Genomic DNA, 19123 nt, shown 5'->3' with positions numbered 1-19123 from the left:
TTATGCTTGCTCTAAATAAGTAGGTAATCACCATTAGTTGCTTCTATGAAAGATTAGAAATAATTAAGTTAAGATTACCTAAGGAGAATGGAGTATTGTAGACCATAGAAAGATGATCACAGGTAGTATCACTAAACAAAAATGCAAAATTTTATAGACAGCTTTATTAAGCAGTTACTACCATAACAATACATAATAATTGCTATGTTAGAGTGGCAAAAATACAAATAGTTGCTAATCATTATTATGAGATTCTAAATTATTTTTTTAAAAACACAAGAATCTTTCTCCTGCTACACAAAACTGAAAACTGAGGAGCTCAATGAAGCAGAATTCATATAGAATTCAGCATTACAAAAAAAGAAGAAATAAAATAATACTAAGGAGTACACACATTAAGAACACAGTTTACCAGGTTCACTACCCAGGAGGAGAAAACAATGCCATCCTTAAAGCTAGAAAAAAAATTAGGCATTAAAAAAAGCTGAGGAATCATACAGACAAAATCCAGAAGAGAAGTCCATTTCCAAATGCAGCTCATATCCCTTTCTCCTGACTCCACTTTTGAAAGAAGAGGTTTGGGCTAAAATTCATGCTTGTATGTCAAAGCAGAAGAAGAAAACAAATGTTTACATCAAATAGACAATAACTGCAAAGTTTGCAGTTTACAGTGTTTTCCCTTCCTCAGCAGTAAAGCTTTGGAGAGGTCTAAGTATGGGGCAGGAGCTTAAATAACTAAATATTCTACCAGGTATCTCCAACCAACTTTGAAGATAGTGGAGAGCTAAGTATCAAAAATTTTATTACAGAAGCAGGAATACAATTCCAGCACATAGTAGCTGACTTCAGGTGATCCCAGGAACTGATTACAATGCAATACAAAAACACAGTCCCAGTTTATAACCCACTCCTGCCTTTTCCTTTGCTATTTAAACACTTTGCCAATAGTAATAACATGGAGAAGAAATCAATAAGGCATGTTTTCTATCTGCACTATGGTGATGATAGGCTGGAGCAAGATTTGAAAGTAGGTCACTGCATTTTTAAGTGTTTTACTTGGTTCTGATACAATATAAGTGCAGTAAGATTGTGGACAAAGTTTTCTGAGTTGTGCTAGATGCTGACTTTGCTTTTTCAGGAATGATTAAACCCAAATAATTCTCTCTTGTAAATACAGAAAAGATACATGCAGTGTTTCACAACACAGCCCCATGGGAGGCTGAGCGTCCTCAATTCCTAATTTATCAACAGGCACCCTACACCTCTCAGATTTGGCAATGAGGGCCCAAAGCTAAGCATAAAGGATTTGGTATTCATAGTTTTTCCTGTAGCCTCATAGCTTTTTTATCTGTACACTTCACTATCATCTACTACTGGATACCTGTTTAGTTCTATGAACCTATTCAATATGCCAGGTGCTGTCAATATTTGCTTATCCATTTTTAACCACTCCAGGAAGTGCTGCCATGGCCTTAAATGATATGCCTATTGAACACTGGGTTTTCCAAAAGATTATATGAATTTTAAAAAATAAATGTTTCTTTTCATTTTCCTGGATAGGTTGTTAACTGTAAAGTTAACATTTTAAAAGGCTTTATTTGAAAAAAGCCAACATATTAAAGACTGGTTTGTGACCCTTCAGAAAACACAGCCAGGGAACAGTTCAGATGGGACTGAAAGGTATACTTCACTGCCTCCTTTTCAGTAGCCAAAACCTTACACAGAGAAATCAACATTTCATAATTTAAGAATTTCAGTTCAAAAAGGAAAAAGTCTGCTAAAAGTTGTACTCAGTAATACAGGCTACATAACAAAGAGCAAAGAACAGATGTTTTTTCTCACTTGTGCTGGCTAATCTAGAAGACTTTTCAACAAGTGGCAGTGAGTTGAAAATAAGCAGTCAGCTAAGGCAACAGTTAGAAGAGGAAGTCATGCATGAATTCTCACCCCAAAAATATTTTACTGTTGTGTATATAACTTTGCTGACTCTGTTCATCAGTTAATAGTAAATGATGATTTTGAAAGATGAATTCTGCAGCTCTGTAGAGTATGTGCTGCTATAAACAGCCAGACAGCTTTCAGAGCCAGTACGGCTGCATCTCTGGCCTCAGATGGGTTTGGCTCTTTTCCAGCTCTTATGCAACTCCAAAGGTGGGGTGCAACTCCTGCAAAACCAGGTTGGTGACAAAGGGTGATGAGGAGCACTGGCTGGCCATAGCCTTACTGCTGTCAGTAGCTCACTCCCCATCAGCCATGAAATGACTCCTGTAGTTTTGACACAGCTTCTCAAGTCTGAACAGGTCAAACAGTAAACCTAAATATTACCTATTTACATAATAATCCTGATCCTATGTCCTCCTACCCTGCATTTGGACTTGAAGGACAAGACTGATGTCTCACATACTCCTGTGCTTGAAACTGCTCTTGCTGCTCTTCACTGGTGAGCAGAGTCAGGAACTGCCCCTTTGGTGAGCCAAGGAAGCCTGTCAGTCCTTTGGAAACTTGCAGCCACAATGCAGGCATGATTATACAAACAGTTCACGTGTCATGAGCCATTTACTGAGCTTCTGCCTTATAAGAAGTGATAGAAAATTTACACCCGAAGTGGCAGGGGAAAAAACAAAAAGTAAGCAAACACTAGTCATTCTCACCCTCAAAATAATATGGGCAACCCCAAACAGAATTAAAAGAAAAAGCCTTGTAGTTTTGAGTGTTATGAATTACTCTCTGGCCCTAGTTTACAATGTTCTTAACTCATATCTACACTGTTAGAAATGTACTATGAAGGAAAGAAGCAAAATATGACTTTGCAACAAAGACAAATCTCACTTTTGTGGAATATTATTTACAAGGAAATGACAAGAGGTATTCCAGGCAATGGAGCATATACCATTCCAAAATGATTTAAAAGCCCCTGGTTACATGAAGTTGGAAGGATAATTTTACTGTGAAAAGATAGTGAATAACTTTTGAGTTGAAACTGCTTGAATGTTAATCTCAGTAAATCAATGATCTCCTTGGAGTGCTCTCCAATGTGATACTCAGCAATTAATGGAACATGTTAAAAACATGTTCCTGATTTTACTCCATCAGGAATAAAGTTAGACATAGTAATGGGCAGCAGGCAGCATAAATTTTATGCAGTATTTCTCTGCAGCTGCTCCTGGAAAACTTGTTTTGCAGTCTATCTTGAACATGTTGAGATGTTTTCACATAATGGAGCAAGCCATCAAAATGTTAAGTACCTTACAAAGATGCTGAGCAGTGTTAGCTCTCTCTGCTCTCAATTTTAGGACACTGGTTGTATGCAAGATAAGGTCCTTTGCAGATAAGACAGGACAATCAAGGTGCAGCTTCCAACTGCATATGAGAGTTTCAACTGTGGGACTCATGTATAAGAAGTCAAGAGGCCTTGATTTGAAGTCCAGCCCTAGCTTCATTTCCCAACTGATTGCTGAGTAAGAGGAATACATGGCTGGACTCCAAGTCTCTCACAGAATTAATAAGTTTCTCTCCCATTGATAAGGTTTCCCTAGAGAGAGCTGAAGCAGTAGCAGGCAACACATACTGACAATAAGAAATACCTGTACATTGTATGAAGACCACCAATCCAAGCTTTCTCCCACTGGCATGTTAGAAAATTAATGTATCATCTTCATAGTTCTGGGAGTAAGACAGGAAATAATCCCTTGCACAAAGTGCTGTTCCTACCTTCTCCTTGAGCTCACTTGTTTCATTGATGAAACTCTCTCTCTCCTTCTCCAATTGGTAAATAATCTTCCTTTGTTTCTGAGCTTCTATCTTATAACTTTGGATTTCTGCTTCCAAGTTTTGTTTTGACTGTTCATGGAGCTTCACCAAATCTATCTGCTTCTGAGTAGCATTTGTAGCTTTGATCAAGCTCTAAAGGAAACAAAAAATAATGAGTCTTGAGCTGAAAATGCAACACTGTCACCACTATGACAAAAGTATGCTATTGTTGAAGTGGATTACAGACTTTTCAATGTTATTATTTCTTGTCTAATTTGTTCAGGTGAAATACTTGAACCTTAAATCTGATTTAAAAAACAAAATCTCTAGCATAGCTGCTAAACAGAGCTTTTTCTGATTTCAAGTCAAAACAGTAGTGTCTGCATTACAAAGAATAAAATTGACAGGATTGTTTACAAGTGAATATAACTAATGACTGGAAAATCCTTACCAGCTTTAAGGCATTTTGATTGTAAAACATGCCAATAGCCAGTAACTTTAATAATAAAGCTAAATAGACTACTTTCTCATGTCTTAAGTAGAAAGTTCAAGACTGAAAGCTTAAGCTTACTTTAAAATTTTGCATAAAGATTCAACAGAAAACATCAACATATCATCTTTACAAAATCAGCCTTCTGGTCCCACTTTAAAATTTCTTTCCCTATACAAAACAAATATTTGTTACCTGTCAAATCAGCCTCTGCTAGATTCAAGACACAAGATAGTGAATCTACACCAAATAAAGCACATCAGATATCATCTTTTAGCACTGAATTTAGTAGATAACACTCCAGGACTGCCCATAAACATGAGATGCTATACTGCACTACAAGAACCTTGGGCTGATGGGAAACGATCAGTATAAGAAACAGATCTAAAAGCAAGGATTACTACTCAAGCTGCTACACAGTGTATCAACACTCTGGCTGTTTTTTTATTAGCAAGCACTCAGTTTGCCTGGATTAGTACTAAGTTTCATAAGATACAGAGTGTAAAAGCACAGATGTAACAAACTCTTCGGACACCAAATAATGGGTTTGCAGTTTGAACTCCCTGATGGTTTACTAGCTAAAACTTCGAAATCTTCTGTGTGTTTATGGATACTACCATTATTTCAGTGTACAGAAAATTAGTAGCTTGTGCATATGCTTAAATAAATCTGAAGGATTTAACTTAACATGATGTATTCTACATTTCTGTGTTGCTATGAATGTTTAAGCTAGAGGCATTTCATTCTCAAGCTGCGAGGCTTATCAATAAGACCAAGGCAAACTCACCTGGTTTAGCATATCCCTTTCCCTCACAAGCCCATCTGCGGTTCTCTTGTCAGTCTCTGCCTGCTTTTTGGCTGTCTCCAACTCTAGAGAAAAAGAGGAAAGACAATGAATTCTGGGTTCAAACTGTACAGATGTTAAAAATGCAGAAACCATTCACTGGGCTTTTTTTAAAGCCTTGACATTACATAACTGTTCAATTAGCTGTGAACAGGTTTTACAACCCTACATATCAGCTGATGTTAATACTTATTTGGGTACCTAGAATAACTTAGAAGAACTCAGAAAACAGATCCACTTATCTCTTAGGCACCTACCTTTTTCCAGTCTGATTATTTGATTTTTTAGCATGTTTTTTTCATGTTCTGCATCAACTTTTTGTTCCTCTGCAGTACGCAGCTTATTCTGGAGAACGTCTCTCATTTTGCTCAGCTTTGAAATTTCAACGCGCATCTGAGCTGCTTCATCCTGTACCTCCTACAGAACAGCAACAAGGAAAGGGGAAAGAAAGCATCCATAGAAAGAAAGAAGAAAATACTTTTTTATTTGGTGTACATTTACTCCATGAAACTCAGGAAGAAAACATGTAGGTGCTGTGGGTCAGCTGCAGAAAGATAATTACCTAATTGGACAGTATTTAGACTAATTTAAACAAAGCCAGCTTGGGAAAGGAAAATGGTAATCAAATCTCACACTTCAGGGCTGAAGATGATCAATAAAGAACCTCCAGCTGCAAACCTCACACAGCACTACACAATTAGTCCAGCAGATTAAAAACAGGCAGCTCAATTTTCATTTAAAAATGAAATATGAATAAATGAATAGTCACTAGTGACTGTGAGGAGAAAGGTATCTGTAGTGTGGTCTGATTGCATGTCCCTAAATAGCAGGTATGTATTATCCCCATCTCTTTTTATAGCCTATGGCTTTAAAGGAAAGGCAAAATACAGAGTCTGTCTCATTTGCTATACAATAGAGGAAAAATATAATTAATCAAAATAATGCATAACTGGTTACTGGGAAACATAATCACAACAATAATCAATAATCACAACAGCAATGTCTTTTTCTTTTTAAGAAGTATAACTTTGTATAATTCAGTGCCACTGCTAGGTTTTACAGCCATCACTGACTACAGTGATGATATAGATATATACAGATACTGATTCTGTGAGAAAGGGAATCCTGCTATGAAGCATCCTCTGGGAGAATGGGAATCTCCTCAGTTCTTACTACAATAACCTTCAAGAGGTTTAAGAGTACTTTGACAATTCAAGTTGCCCATGACAGAGCACACTGCATAATGCTGTTGCAGGCACAATCATTACAAAACTGCACCCTAAATCATGACTAGGACTCTTAAACTTCAGCAGCTGGCTTAACTACTAACTGAGCAGTATCTTCTATTTTTTTGTTCCCAGAAGTCCATGTGCATGACTCTAAAAGTTCCATCAACTTTTCCTGAAATCAGGACAAGATAATAGAATCAAAATCCTCAGACACTCTAAAGGCCCAGATGTAAATCATGTCTGTAAAGTTTTAAAGAATGATGGTATTGGTAATTATAAAACTGGATAACCTGAAAAAGACATTAATTTGTTTTTCAAATAAGTGAGAAAAACAGTCTTCAGTTTGCCTAATAAAATACAACAGAAAGAAAGCTCCTACCATCCTCCATTAAGGATCCAAATCAGAATCATCTATTTCATATTAGTTGCAAACTGAGTTTTTAATCTGTCAAGGGTTAGTTTCTATCAGACTAACAGCCTCTGTTGGCAAACAAGATTTTATTTAGGTGAATCAGTTATATTCAATAAAACTCACAAAGATAATTATTTATACCTGAATTTTCTAATATTTAGTGGTTTAACCCCAATGGTGACACAAAATGCAATATATGGTTAATAGCATAACAGCATCCAACATCTGTATATTACCCTTTGTCAAGTGCTCTCAAAGTACCTAAAAAATTCTTCCTCCACTAAAACTCATCTTCTTCTGAGTTGTATAAAATGACTGTTAAGTAATGTGAAGTCAGGCAACAAAACCATTTAGATCTGAAAGTAAGCACCTTCTTGGCTACTTATATTTTACTTTCTCAACCAATACTGGGGAGGAGAAATTTTAGTGTTGAAACCACTTACATTTCCTCCAAACTACCTATGGGAACTTTCAGAACAAGAACTGAAGTCATCCCTGTCCCAAGTGGTAAGGTGTCATTGGAATGATACAGCTGGTAAGATGCACCTTCTGGAACTTACTTTCAGTTGTGCCGTCTTCTGACCGATGTCCTTCATCCAATCACCAATCATTGCATTCTGCTGCTCACTCTCGTGTGAAAGCTTTTGATATTTCATCTTCAATTGCTCAAGTTCCTTACCAGCTTTTTCATTCAAGATCTGTTGGATTAAAAAACAATCCTATTGATTCTTCTAAATCTCATTACAATATCTAGATACACCTGAAGACAGAACCATCTTGCTACCCAGGAGATAAAAGCTGCTGCAGATTGTTGTCTGCTCAAAAACCAGTCTTCACTGTTGATGAAATTACTAATATTACTAAATATGATACATGGTCATAATGATATGGAGAAATCATAATTTGTAATGAATAATGAACAACACATCTAGTGTCTTTTTTTTTTTTTTTTTCTGAAAGCTTAGCAGGCCTTTATTGCAGGTGGTAGATATATATTTTACTTCTTGTTAGGCATTTGGCAACCATCACATAATACAGCTTGCTACATACAATTACTGAAAATGAGTATGAGATTCAGATCACTTCAATCAGCAGAGGGCTGTTTCATGAGCAAGCATCCTACATTAATGTGCTGATAACGTTTCTCTGGGTACATGGTTTGCTGAGAACAGGACAAAGCACTTTGCTCTTTAATTTGTCTTCAGTTAAACATCTGGAATAGTGGTTTTGTGGTTTCTGTACAGAACATATATTTCAATACTGGAGCTACCAGATTTATCTTCTGCTTGTTGGAAATTTCTTTGCAGATATTACGGATATAAATGAGGAAAGAACAACCATCATATTTCTCACTCTTGATGAAGTCAATATATTTTGCGTCCTTATAAAACATTAAAGGAAGAGAAGTAGAATCTAGTGTAAAAACAAGGAATACTCTTTTTTTATACTGCAAATGTCAGGATAACACTGCTTCAAGCAATCCTTTATTCAGTGTTGGACAGGGGTGGGATAAGGCTTATAGCAGCTGTGCCAAACCATTTTCAATGTCATGCGAGAAAGGTTATCTCATTAGAAATTTCTAATAAAATAAGAATAAAAGAATAGCAGGCATCACAAACAACTACAATTTAATTGAGACAGGAACCTCAAATTGCAATAGCTGTGTCACCTTCTTTTGAAGATCTCTACCCTGATCCTTGCAGAGCTGGATAACCTGTGTTTCTGTGTTTTGGACAGACTTCTAGCAAAAGACCATTCAGGGCCTTCACAAACGCTTTGAAGCCAGCACAGGCAAGGAAGACAATGCAGAAGTCTGGTTAATTAGCCCACACACAGCACTTTATGTGAACTCTTGGTTTCCAAGGCTGTTTGGATAATTAAATGTCCCTAAAATCTACACTTTGAAAGGCTGAAAGAGAATATAAAAAGGAATGGAACAGAACTAGGAATTGCATATACAATGTGATTGCCATGGCAGATGATGGAGCTGCCCTCAAAAGCCGCATCAAATCAGCAATATTCAGAGAAATAATCAAGTCTTCTCTCTATCTCTTTATGTTGAGTAGTTTATTAAGACTTTGTGCTGACTAAAAATTGGCACAGACTTCTACCTTCTCAAATTCAGGGACCAGAAGGAAAGAAAAAGCCATAAAAGTCATAAATTTACAAGATACACACAACTCACAAGGAAGTTTCCCTTGAGGTAGTACTGGTTTACTGTGATGAGATCTCCCCTGCCATTTACTGAAATTGCTTCTCTGAGAGTTTCTCAAAGTCAGGGGAAATGGACTGAAAACATGAAAATTCACACACTTGCAGAACACTATGTTAGGCCATGTCCAGATAAAGTTTTTAGAAACAGAATGAGGAAAATCAATCAAAAAGATTTATGAAGACAGTTCCTTGCCCTTTCACAGGCTTGAGAGGCAGATAAAAATTATTGTGAAAAAGAAGAAAGAAGGAGATGGAGGTAAAATTATTTTACCAATGCCACTAAGACACAATCAATATCAAAACTGGCAATATAGTCAGAAGTCCAACCTGCTCCTATAGATCATCCATGCTCTTCACAGACTGTCTCATTTGTTGTGATTTTTCAAGATGAACAGTATCATTGTGATCCACTACTGATTTCTGTGAGAAATCTATCTGAAATATGTCAGCAAGCTTTACATACTTATTTATTAGTAAATTAACATATATATATAAAATAAATGTTTATTAAAAATTAGTAACTTAATAACTCCCTCCCTCTCAGGAAAATCCATTTTCTTCTTAATTACACATTTTACTCAAATCTGAGACCTGATGAATACAGTGTGCCATGTACCCTACCTTCTGCTCTCTAAGATTATTTTCTATTGTCAGTTGTTCCTCTTTGCCATTCTCTATTTGTTGCTGCAACTTCTGGACCTCAGCTTCCCTGCTATCTATTTCAGCTAGAAGATTTTTCAGCTCAGTCTCCATTTTTTCCTTCTTCCGTGCCTCTCGTAACTCCTCATTTTGACGCAGCTGGATGTCTTGCTGAAGCTATAATTATAGAGAAGAAAACAATTTTAAATTCTGCTGCCTTTTACTCAGGAAAACAAGTCCTCTCACCTCTCTGACTATGCTTGATTTTATAAACAACAGCTTCTGTATTACTGACACCACCACTATATGCCAGGTCTTCTCAGAAGTAATTATATTTTGTAATAGTTAAACAAAAAATTCTGCATGAGGGCCCTATTTGTTGATGACAAAATTTGTAAAACACCAGTCAGTTCACCCAGACAGAGGGGTCTGATACATTTCAAACATAAAAGCATTCCTCTGGAGATGGAGTGGCACAAATGTCTTTACTGTTATAAGTTACTTGCAAAGTGGTACTTTTTGAATGCAGCATTAAAATTAATTTGGGCTTGATGTTGTATTGCTAGGATTTTTCTTTTTTTTTATTCACTCTGACTAGCAGAAACACTTACTACACTGATATTAAAGGAAAGAGAGAGACGTCAGACCAGTGTTCATTTTCACAACTGGTCTCAATCTTTCCACTCTCAAAGCTCCTATGTGGGAACTCTGAAAGAGGAAATTTTTCCCATATTTAATAGACTGTCTTGTGACTCCTGCTCTCTCCCTCCACAAAAATTTGATGGAGCAGAATCAGCAGAGAGGAGACACAGGGGGCTGATCCATATGGAAATATTCTGTTCAGCCAGGGACCAGCAATTGAAAGATGTTCTTTGCTTAAGGATTCTTCCCCCTCTGAGCAATAGATGAAAAGCTGCCAGAACTGACAGGGTCTTCAACAGGATCTTCAAAGAGACATTGTCATTTAAGCAGTCTGACGTGGAGAATAATTTCATACTGGGAGAATGGAAGGTGATTACAAATGCTGCAACAATTCTGTAAATTTAAGGGTTGATGAAGTGAGTATCAGAAGATTAAGGCTGCCAAGATTCAACAAGTTTTGACTCTTTTCTCTCATGCCCACAATGCCGTCAGAAAAACAAAGGTTTTATATTCTGTTTTAGTACATTCCCAGTCATCTGCTTTAGAAATAGAAACAATTTCTGTGCATGAAACCTAGACTGATCATTACTTTCCTATTTATGATTTATAAAAAACTGAAAGCTAAATGCTTCTTCTATCTCTTCTCTGTTCTTCGTTTAAGTGTGATTTTCTACTCTTCCTTTCTTCTGGTGTCTTACTCCAGCCCCTCTTTATATTCTGCTTTAATTCTTTCATTTCTCATTATTAAGCTTATATATTTGATGTACTATTTTCCATTCAGTGGCTATTCCACTGATCCTCAGTCTTTTCTACCTCTAGCTACTCTATACATATCAAGAAAGCCATACATATTGATCACAAAGAACAACTGTCTACTCAGATGGTCAGAAAAACAGAAAGCCTAACTTAATGTAAAGCTGGGATGGAGTATGACTGCTCTCCAAATACAATTATGGGGTGAAAAATTTAAGTTGAAAACAGTAATACAGAATCAATGTAATGAAGAAAGTAGGAGGTTCCTAACCATGAAAAAAATAATAATCTGGAGAAGCTTGCCACAAAGAAGAGGAAAGAAAATAACGTCATTATTTCTAAAGTTAGATTTTGATACATTCTTAAAAATGAAGGTATCTCATAATATGGCAACCACTGCCAACATCAAAGGATCAAGAATCTCCATTCCAAGTCTATGTTCTAAGTGTCTCTTTCAAGGCATAAGGATTTACAATAAAGAAAACATCCCGTTTCTTCAGCATTAAAGATGATTACAATCCACAAAAAGTAATCTTGGCTTCATTGGGGTATTGGGAAGCTCTGGAAGCAGCTGGTACAAGACAGTACACTTTGCAAAGTACATAGCCTAGAACTACAGAAAAATATAAAAGTCACTCATAGCAGAGCACTCCTGAAAATATTTAAGATGCAAAAGAACAAGTAGTAGCATATCAGTCACTGGAGATGAATTGCAAGTGTGGAGAAAGGCTCAAGACAAAGCCTAAAATCACCATCAGATGATCAGTACAGACCTCCAAAACGGATTGCTCTGCCTCATTTTTTGCCTTTTCTGTTTCCTGCTGCTGCTCTGTGATTTCAGTGAGACTTTGACGTAACTTCACAACTTCTGACAACAGTTGGTCTCGCTCCTCTGTTACCTCTTCTTGAAATCTTAGCAAATCCCCAACACTGGAAGCAAGGAAATAATAGTCAAGCAGTGTCACAGGCCCTTTCTGTTCTTCCTCCTATGCCAGAGAAAGACTTTCATCAGAAAGAGGAGTTTAAATTTTTTTTTCATTTTAAACTCCCCTGTATTAAGACTGATGATCAACTGAATTATAGGCTTTATCTACTGTGACAAGTCACCATCAACCAAGCCAAAACTCTTTCTTGTTGTATCACATCCTCATGGGTCTGAATAAACCTGTTTTCCAGAAAGGTAACAGAGACAAAAAAAATCCCTTTTCTATGCCCACTGCAAAATTAGTCAGGGACCAAAAATGTTACACCGCTGTAACCAGTCTCTCTGCACTTCACTTGACTGCACACCTATTTAGGTTGTGTCTTACAGTCACATAATGTAAAAACAAAAACTGACTCTTGTTTTGACACATTTACAATATGAAAGGAAGTCCAAGCTGTGGGTTGAAGCTTAGCCTTCAAAAGCAGCCTAATTGTTCTAAAAGATTATAGGGTTTTCAAGACTGAAATCTACAAAGGAGTTACTTAGTCTCATGGCCTTGTCACTGGACAGGGAATTTAAGCACAGAACTGGAGGGTAATATAGAGGGAACTTCAAGAAGAAATTGTAAGCTGGCAGGTCTCAGCAGCCTGGGCAGAGCTGGAAACAGGAATGAGGTGTTGGCAAAGTAACAGCTCCTGGCTCTTGCAGGAAAATGCAAAAAGCAGAGAGAGGAGACTTTAAGGAGAATTATACAAGGGGAAGGTTGAATGACCAAGCTTTTAGATCCAAGGAAAGCTGTTAAATAGGTCCAGAACATTTCAGAGACAAAAGGTGAAGGAGTGGATTCCTCATTGACCCAGGTGGTTTATGTACTGGCACATTCCTCGGAGGGGGAAGTGTCTGAGCATACTGAAGATCTATTTTTGCAGCCTGGACACACAGAGAGTGCAGAGACAAGCATGTCCCATACATATCCTACATGTATATTATAAATAAATACCTTAAACAGTGTGAAAATTTCAAGCCATAATCATGAGGGTCAACCACCAGCAATTTCAGTAGAAAGTGCACAGGCCATAGGGTCAATGTACTTAATCTTGAGTTTAACTTAATGTTACAGCATAAGCAGTCTCTGTGGACCTGATACTACAAACAGTAGATCCTGGAGAGCAGATGAGCAACTCCAGATGATGATTATTATGTGCACAATGCAGTGACTTAAAGGCTTCATCTCAGACTAGGTCCTATGGGTGTTTGGTTAAAAAAAACCAAAACATAATCATGAAAGTGTGTAAATATACAAACAAGAACACAGACAATGTTAAAGCCTTGTAACAAAGCTAGGAACAGAAGAGAAATCAAGTGTCCTGCCTTCTTGATTTATCTACTTGGCCTTGCTGCTGTGAAATGTAAAAATGTTGACAGGATCCTATTCTCAAAGTATGCTGAAGAGTTTTTCAGATAAAACAATATGACATATACTAAGAAAGTGCATAGTATTCATTTTATTTGATCTCTCAGCTTAATCCAATACTGAATGAACTCAGCCAGAGCCTGATTCTTCTCCTGCTCACTGCATAAACACACATACAAATAAATGTGTATTCATGAGAAAAGTAAAAGGCAGATAAGATCTCTGTTTCCACTGTGTCTACATGGCTAAACAAAGTACAGAATGACAGAAAATCAGATCAGGCCTTCCCTTTCCCTAAGGAAAACTTACTTGTACTCCTGTCCAGCTCTTTCCTTCATTAAATTATTTAGGCGTGAAATTTCCTTTTTCAGTGAATTAATCGTCTCCTTAGTTTTCTGTTCCCTTTCATAGGCTTTATCCACCATTTTCCAGGCCTTTTCAAGCTCCTAGGAATGAAACAGAAAATAATTCCATAAATTAAATTGTGTTTAAAAATAACCACAAATTAGAAATTAATTGCCTTGCATTTTGCTTAGTTGAGAAAATAGATTTTTGTGCCTTTTCATGATTAGGCACAGTCCCCTTCATTTAGTATCTTTTATTTTGGCTGAGGGCATAGCAAACATTTTGAGCCATTCAGGCTAGGTCAATTTACAGCAGAAAAGCTCTCATATATTTTCTTTAACATACAGATCTGAACATTATCAAATCTCACTCTGTGAGGCTTTGATCACATGAGCACCACCAATATCAGTAAAAATTTACTGACAATTCAGTGCCCACAAAGGTATCACCTACTTAAATAGCTCATGTCTGTAAAATTCCTATTAGCTGTTAGGACAATGAGCATCCAATTTGATTTGGATGAAAAAACGATGTTACTCAACTCTTCTGCCTCTGTTCATTTTCACCTGTGAAGATTTAGTGTAATTTGATTTTAACTACTTATTTAGACAAGGCAAAATTCTTATGCCAAATTTTAGCACATGGAGTTAATTAAATGACAGATTTGTGTGCCTCTCACAAGCCTAGGGTTTGATACCCATAAACAGGATAAGGGAGGAAGATTCACTTTATTTTTTAACTTCCTCTGCATCTCTCTCCCATGAGTCAGATCCTATGAATCAAAAAAAAAAAAAAAAAGTCTTATTCCTTGCCAGGTTCAAATTAATCTACCATTTCTGGAATCCTCTGCTAAAAAAAATACGCATAAATTCAGCAAGTGACTGGACAGGAAGGAAAGTTCTTGAAATCTCAGTAAATAATGAGGATACTACTTTTACAGTAGAAGTCCCTGAGCTTCAAATCACAGCATGATGCTCTTTTCTCAGATGGCTCTTAGCAGAGTTCTGGACTTCATGGACTTGTACAAATTTAGACCCCAAGTGTGGCTGTGCAGTTCTGCATTAACTCTAGGGTCTCCCCAAGGAAAATCAAATAGAAGCATCATTATATCAGGCCATAATATCCCTTTCAACCCCTACTTGCATCATGTGAAATTGAGGCAGAAAAAATACTTTAGAAACCAATCCACAATAAAGAAAATAAAATAATTTAATTTATACCAAACTGTTTAAAGAAATTCTTTATTGTAATTGACATCTCTGTTTCTGAAAAAACCAACCCTATCTAACATTAAACTCTAAATTATGACACCTATGTTACATATATTGTTAAGATACTTATGGAACCTTTAAAAATCAAATATATGTAATATTTAGCTGTTTATTGCCTAAATTAAAAATTCAAACTATAGAACTAGCAGAAGTAACATGCTACCGGATTTTACTGAAAGATAACACAAAGTATAACATCTGTAGCCTCTTCAAAATGCAGAGGGAATACATTTCCCTTTTATTTATTCAACAAGCTCAGCATATCCAAATTTGAGAAACCATCTGGAACATAACGATCAGGAATTTCTGCTCTTCATTTTTTGTCTTCCACATATGTCTTCCACACATACTAATAAAGAGTTAACAATGGGCTTTCCTTGCTTAGGAATTCTGAAAATTATGGTCAATTAAATTCACTACCTACAAAAAGTATTTTTATTATTTAATAAATTACTTGGTTCAAAATTTAGTTTGAAAAATGTGTTGTTTCACTTATGTATCAAGCATTTTAAACAGTTTTATATATTAAATCAATTTTTATATCATACATTTTGAGTTCTAATTTCCATTCAATGCAGCAATGATCATACATAAAGCATTATCTAGTAAATTATAAATTTTTCATTCATTAATATCTTACACAAAAGTACTCAATTCTGAAATTTAAATAAATGCATGTTGAGCTGAAGACACAGTGTATCATGTTGACTAGCAGAAAAGCATAAAATATAATTGTAAATAAACATGTTTCAGATTTGTCAAACAGTATGAGGCAACTACCCTTTCTCTAGAAAAATGCAAATTGAAAATAAGATTAAAGCTGATTACTTAAATCAGAGCTTCCTGCTGGCTGATTACACTGTGATTAAAATTGGTGAATTAAATCATTATGATTGGAGTTTTGGGGAATAGAACTGGGGAATAATATCAATACAGTCTCTGAAAGATTTTAGTGGCTCCAGAGAGTATTTTTTTTCTGATGAGTATTTCCAAAAGTGATCTCTTGAAGTCAATGAGGCCATTCAGATAAGCACTGATTTCATGTCAGCCTAAGCTGTGTTTTTTGAACTTCATCTTTGGTGTGTAAAAACTATTGTACTGAATTTGTATCAATAATTCCAATTTTTATCAATAAAGTAAGAAGACACAGATGACGGCCACACTAATAAGCAAAATCTAAAATAAGAATTTTCTACAGACTTCAGCATCAGCAAAACTGAGCTTCATTGTAGCTGCTTCTTGGATGTGTCTTCTACTGTAAGAGCAGATCAATAGATCCATTATTTCCAGAAGTAAAAAGGAGCAGAATTTTGACAATGGAAATCTTCACAAAAGAAATATTCACATTGTTATTCAGTGTGAAAGACAGCAGTGTGTCAGCAACACAAGGTAATTGCAGTACAACATATGCAGGTAATGCATGGCAATCTGTTGCATGATTAAATGAAGTACACTGGATATTTGCTGTTAGAATCATTCAAAGATCTTTGGAATAGTACTGAACTCTGGAACTTGTGAAGCAGAACTTATGAAGTGTGACTGCTTTACTTTACTTTCATTAAATACCCCAAAAGATCAAATCAGTTTCATTGCTCAGAAACTGAGAATTAATGAAACAATTTCCCATTATATTGGATTGAAACGCCTGGAAATTGAAAATTTGGTAATTTCAAGCAGGGCAGTACAAGCTCCTATAAATTCCTGTTCTAGCATTCTTCCAGTGCAGACTCATGGATCAGAGTCCCTAGTCATTAAAAATAGAATTGTATTCTCTTCAAGATTAGCCTTTGCTCCTTTGATATGACTGCAAACAGGATTGTTATGTTATGTCCAGTTTATTAAAGCTACAAAGCAGATCCTTTAACAGCTATTGATTATTACTGACCCATGTTCTACCAGCCACTGATGTGTGTGTTTAACCCTGGCCCAGAAAAACCATACTGATTACAAACAGGCTTCATATGGAGAAAAATTTTTCTTCTGCAATTTTATTTCTTACCCAAATGACCCATCAAGTCACCAAGATGTAGGGCCTTCATTTGGAGCAACTATACCATTTTTAAAGGAACAGCCCATCAGGATTCTTTTATGATTTATAAATAATTAAATTGTGAGACAGAGCGTTTGTTTAATTTAGCACTGAAGAATATCATCTTGGCTAGTTTAGCACTTGCACTTCCTTCAACACTTAGCTTGGACATACAGGAAAGACATTTTTTGAATGTTAACAAAATTGTAGTGAAATACTACAGCTCTAATAGAACTTTCCTTCAGAAAGAAGAATAATATGGAATATGAAGGGTTTACCAAGCAAAACCTTAATCGAGACATGAACATTTTAAACAATATCCAAGTAATTCCTGAACCTCTAAGAGAAGGACTAATTCTCACAGCCAAACTGAAAAAGTATGAGCAGCATACTTGGCTCACAGCACACCACTAGAAATGAAATGTCCCATGTTGTGCATTGCACATCATTTCTAGCAGGATCATATTGTCAAGCAGCTTTTTCACTAGAAAATCACTTAATGGGTTCAATAGTAGGTGGTATGGTTCAGTCATACACTGCTTGAGCTTCAAATTAGATGCTGAAATTGGAAATGCTCTTATTTTCCCAATATTTCCACTCCTCAGTTTTATGATGTTAGAGTGATTCCTCAGTTTGGGAACATCTTGAAGGATCACTTCTTCTACTGTTCACAATGTATTGCCATGTAATAGCAAAAAGGAAATTATAAGGATCATTGTGGCTCCTGAGGTTCATCTACCAGGCTTTGATTAGCAGCAGTGAAAATCAACAAGATTTTTTAAGCTTTTCCTCCTCCTTGCAGAGGCTTTGGGCAGCATCATGGGTTTGCAACCACAGCCATAAGATGACAGTGCTGCTATTTTTATTTACTCGAATATATTTTCTTCATAATTCTAAGGACCAGAAACTTCATTTCAAAGAACTTCTATTTCTGTAGTGCTGAAAAATCACTCTGGATTGCTACACGGACTTTTTTTTACTGGAACAAAACACTTTATTGCAAGGCATGGAGGTTTCCCCAGCTAAGTGCTAAATTAAAGCCTATCTAGGTATCACATAGTGAAGTTTTTAAACCACCAGAATGAAGAAGTTCCTCATGCAGTCTTATAATCACTTGGCAGCTTTAGGTTTCTGACAGTGAAAACTCACTGTAAGCCTAAAAACATCAACTGTTTTTAGTGAGCCAAGCACTTTGATTTGACAGAGTTTAAATCAATAATAACAAACAACACATCAGAGTAAATTGGTGAAATCATGCTGAAATGCTATATAGGATTCCTTTTCAAAAGCACTGTGAAACAGTTATTTATATAAGTTGTCACTTCCCTGGCCTAAATTCCATACTTCAACAAAAAGTAGATTTTTTTGTGTTCTGGCAATAGTTAATATCCAAGCAGCCCTTCAAAAGTGTTAATGAATCAAAAACTGAACATTAAGTTGAAAATGTGCCATTTTACAGTTGAAAAGCTTAAACAAGAACTATTAGTTACTACTTGAAAGCTGACGGACTTGGTTTAGTGCAAATAAACCCAAAATTTGACTGAAACCTGTAAATATACCAGGCTGAGCAAACAAAGCAAAGCAGAGGTTAAACAACTAGAGATGCCAGCTCTATGTTTAGTCCTCCAGCTAGTTCTCTACATAAAATCAAGTGTACTTTCTTATTACCATGTTTTTCATTAACAATTTCAGATCATACTTCATTCTATTCAAAACTTTACCGACTTCAGTGATGATATAGTTTCCCCATCATCACTAGTGAGTTTTGTGAGCACAGCTACTTTAGATGACTTCTCCACAAGCTCAGCACTCAGCTTCCTGCATTTCTCCATGAGATGCCTTTCATTTTCACGAGACTTCTTCATAATAGCAAGGAGCTTCTCATATTCAACACGGAATTTTTCCAGAGCTTCATCTCTGCTCAGTATACTGATGAATTCTTGGGAGTCTTCTTCCAGTGCTTCAAAGGCACTTTCTTCTAGATATGGTTTGTCAGACTTTTCCTGAGTGAAATAGTCAACAAACAAGAAGAATTCAACATCTCACTTCTGACCCCAGAATACAAAAAAGTAATATACTGAGTGTATAACAGCTACTAAGAAATCACGACAAAATTTTCTGTAATAACAGTTCTTTTACTAGCAAATAATATGCATGTTGTAAGCT

General features: G+C 36.1%; 1 protein-coding gene across 2 annotated transcripts in view; it reads right to left on the bottom strand.

Moving 5' to 3' along the window:
* Window positions 1–19123, bottom strand: part of CFAP58 (cilia and flagella associated protein 58) — a 115237-nt gene that overhangs the window by 94845 nt on the left and 1269 nt on the right. For both annotated transcript variants that reach the window (XM_056494915.1, XM_056494916.1), the window contains exons 2-9: window positions 18679–18960; window positions 13622–13758; window positions 11747–11903; window positions 9561–9755; window positions 7286–7423; window positions 5342–5501; window positions 5028–5110; window positions 3712–3903 (exon numbers count right to left, since the gene is read on the bottom strand). In XM_056494915.1, coding sequence (XP_056350890.1) covers window positions 3712–3903; window positions 5028–5110; window positions 5342–5501; window positions 7286–7423; window positions 9561–9755; window positions 11747–11903; window positions 13622–13758; window positions 18679–18960 — 1344 coding nt within the window. The remainder of the gene's footprint in view (window positions 1–3711; window positions 3904–5027; window positions 5111–5341; window positions 5502–7285; window positions 7424–9560; window positions 9756–11746; window positions 11904–13621; window positions 13759–18678; window positions 18961–19123) is intronic.

This window comes from Oenanthe melanoleuca, chromosome 6 (assembly GCF_029582105.1).
Source record: "Oenanthe melanoleuca isolate GR-GAL-2019-014 chromosome 6, OMel1.0, whole genome shotgun sequence".
Taxonomy (NCBI): Eukaryota; Metazoa; Chordata; class Aves; order Passeriformes; family Muscicapidae; genus Oenanthe; species Oenanthe melanoleuca.
This window is presented reverse-complemented; position numbering and strand designations above follow the sequence as displayed.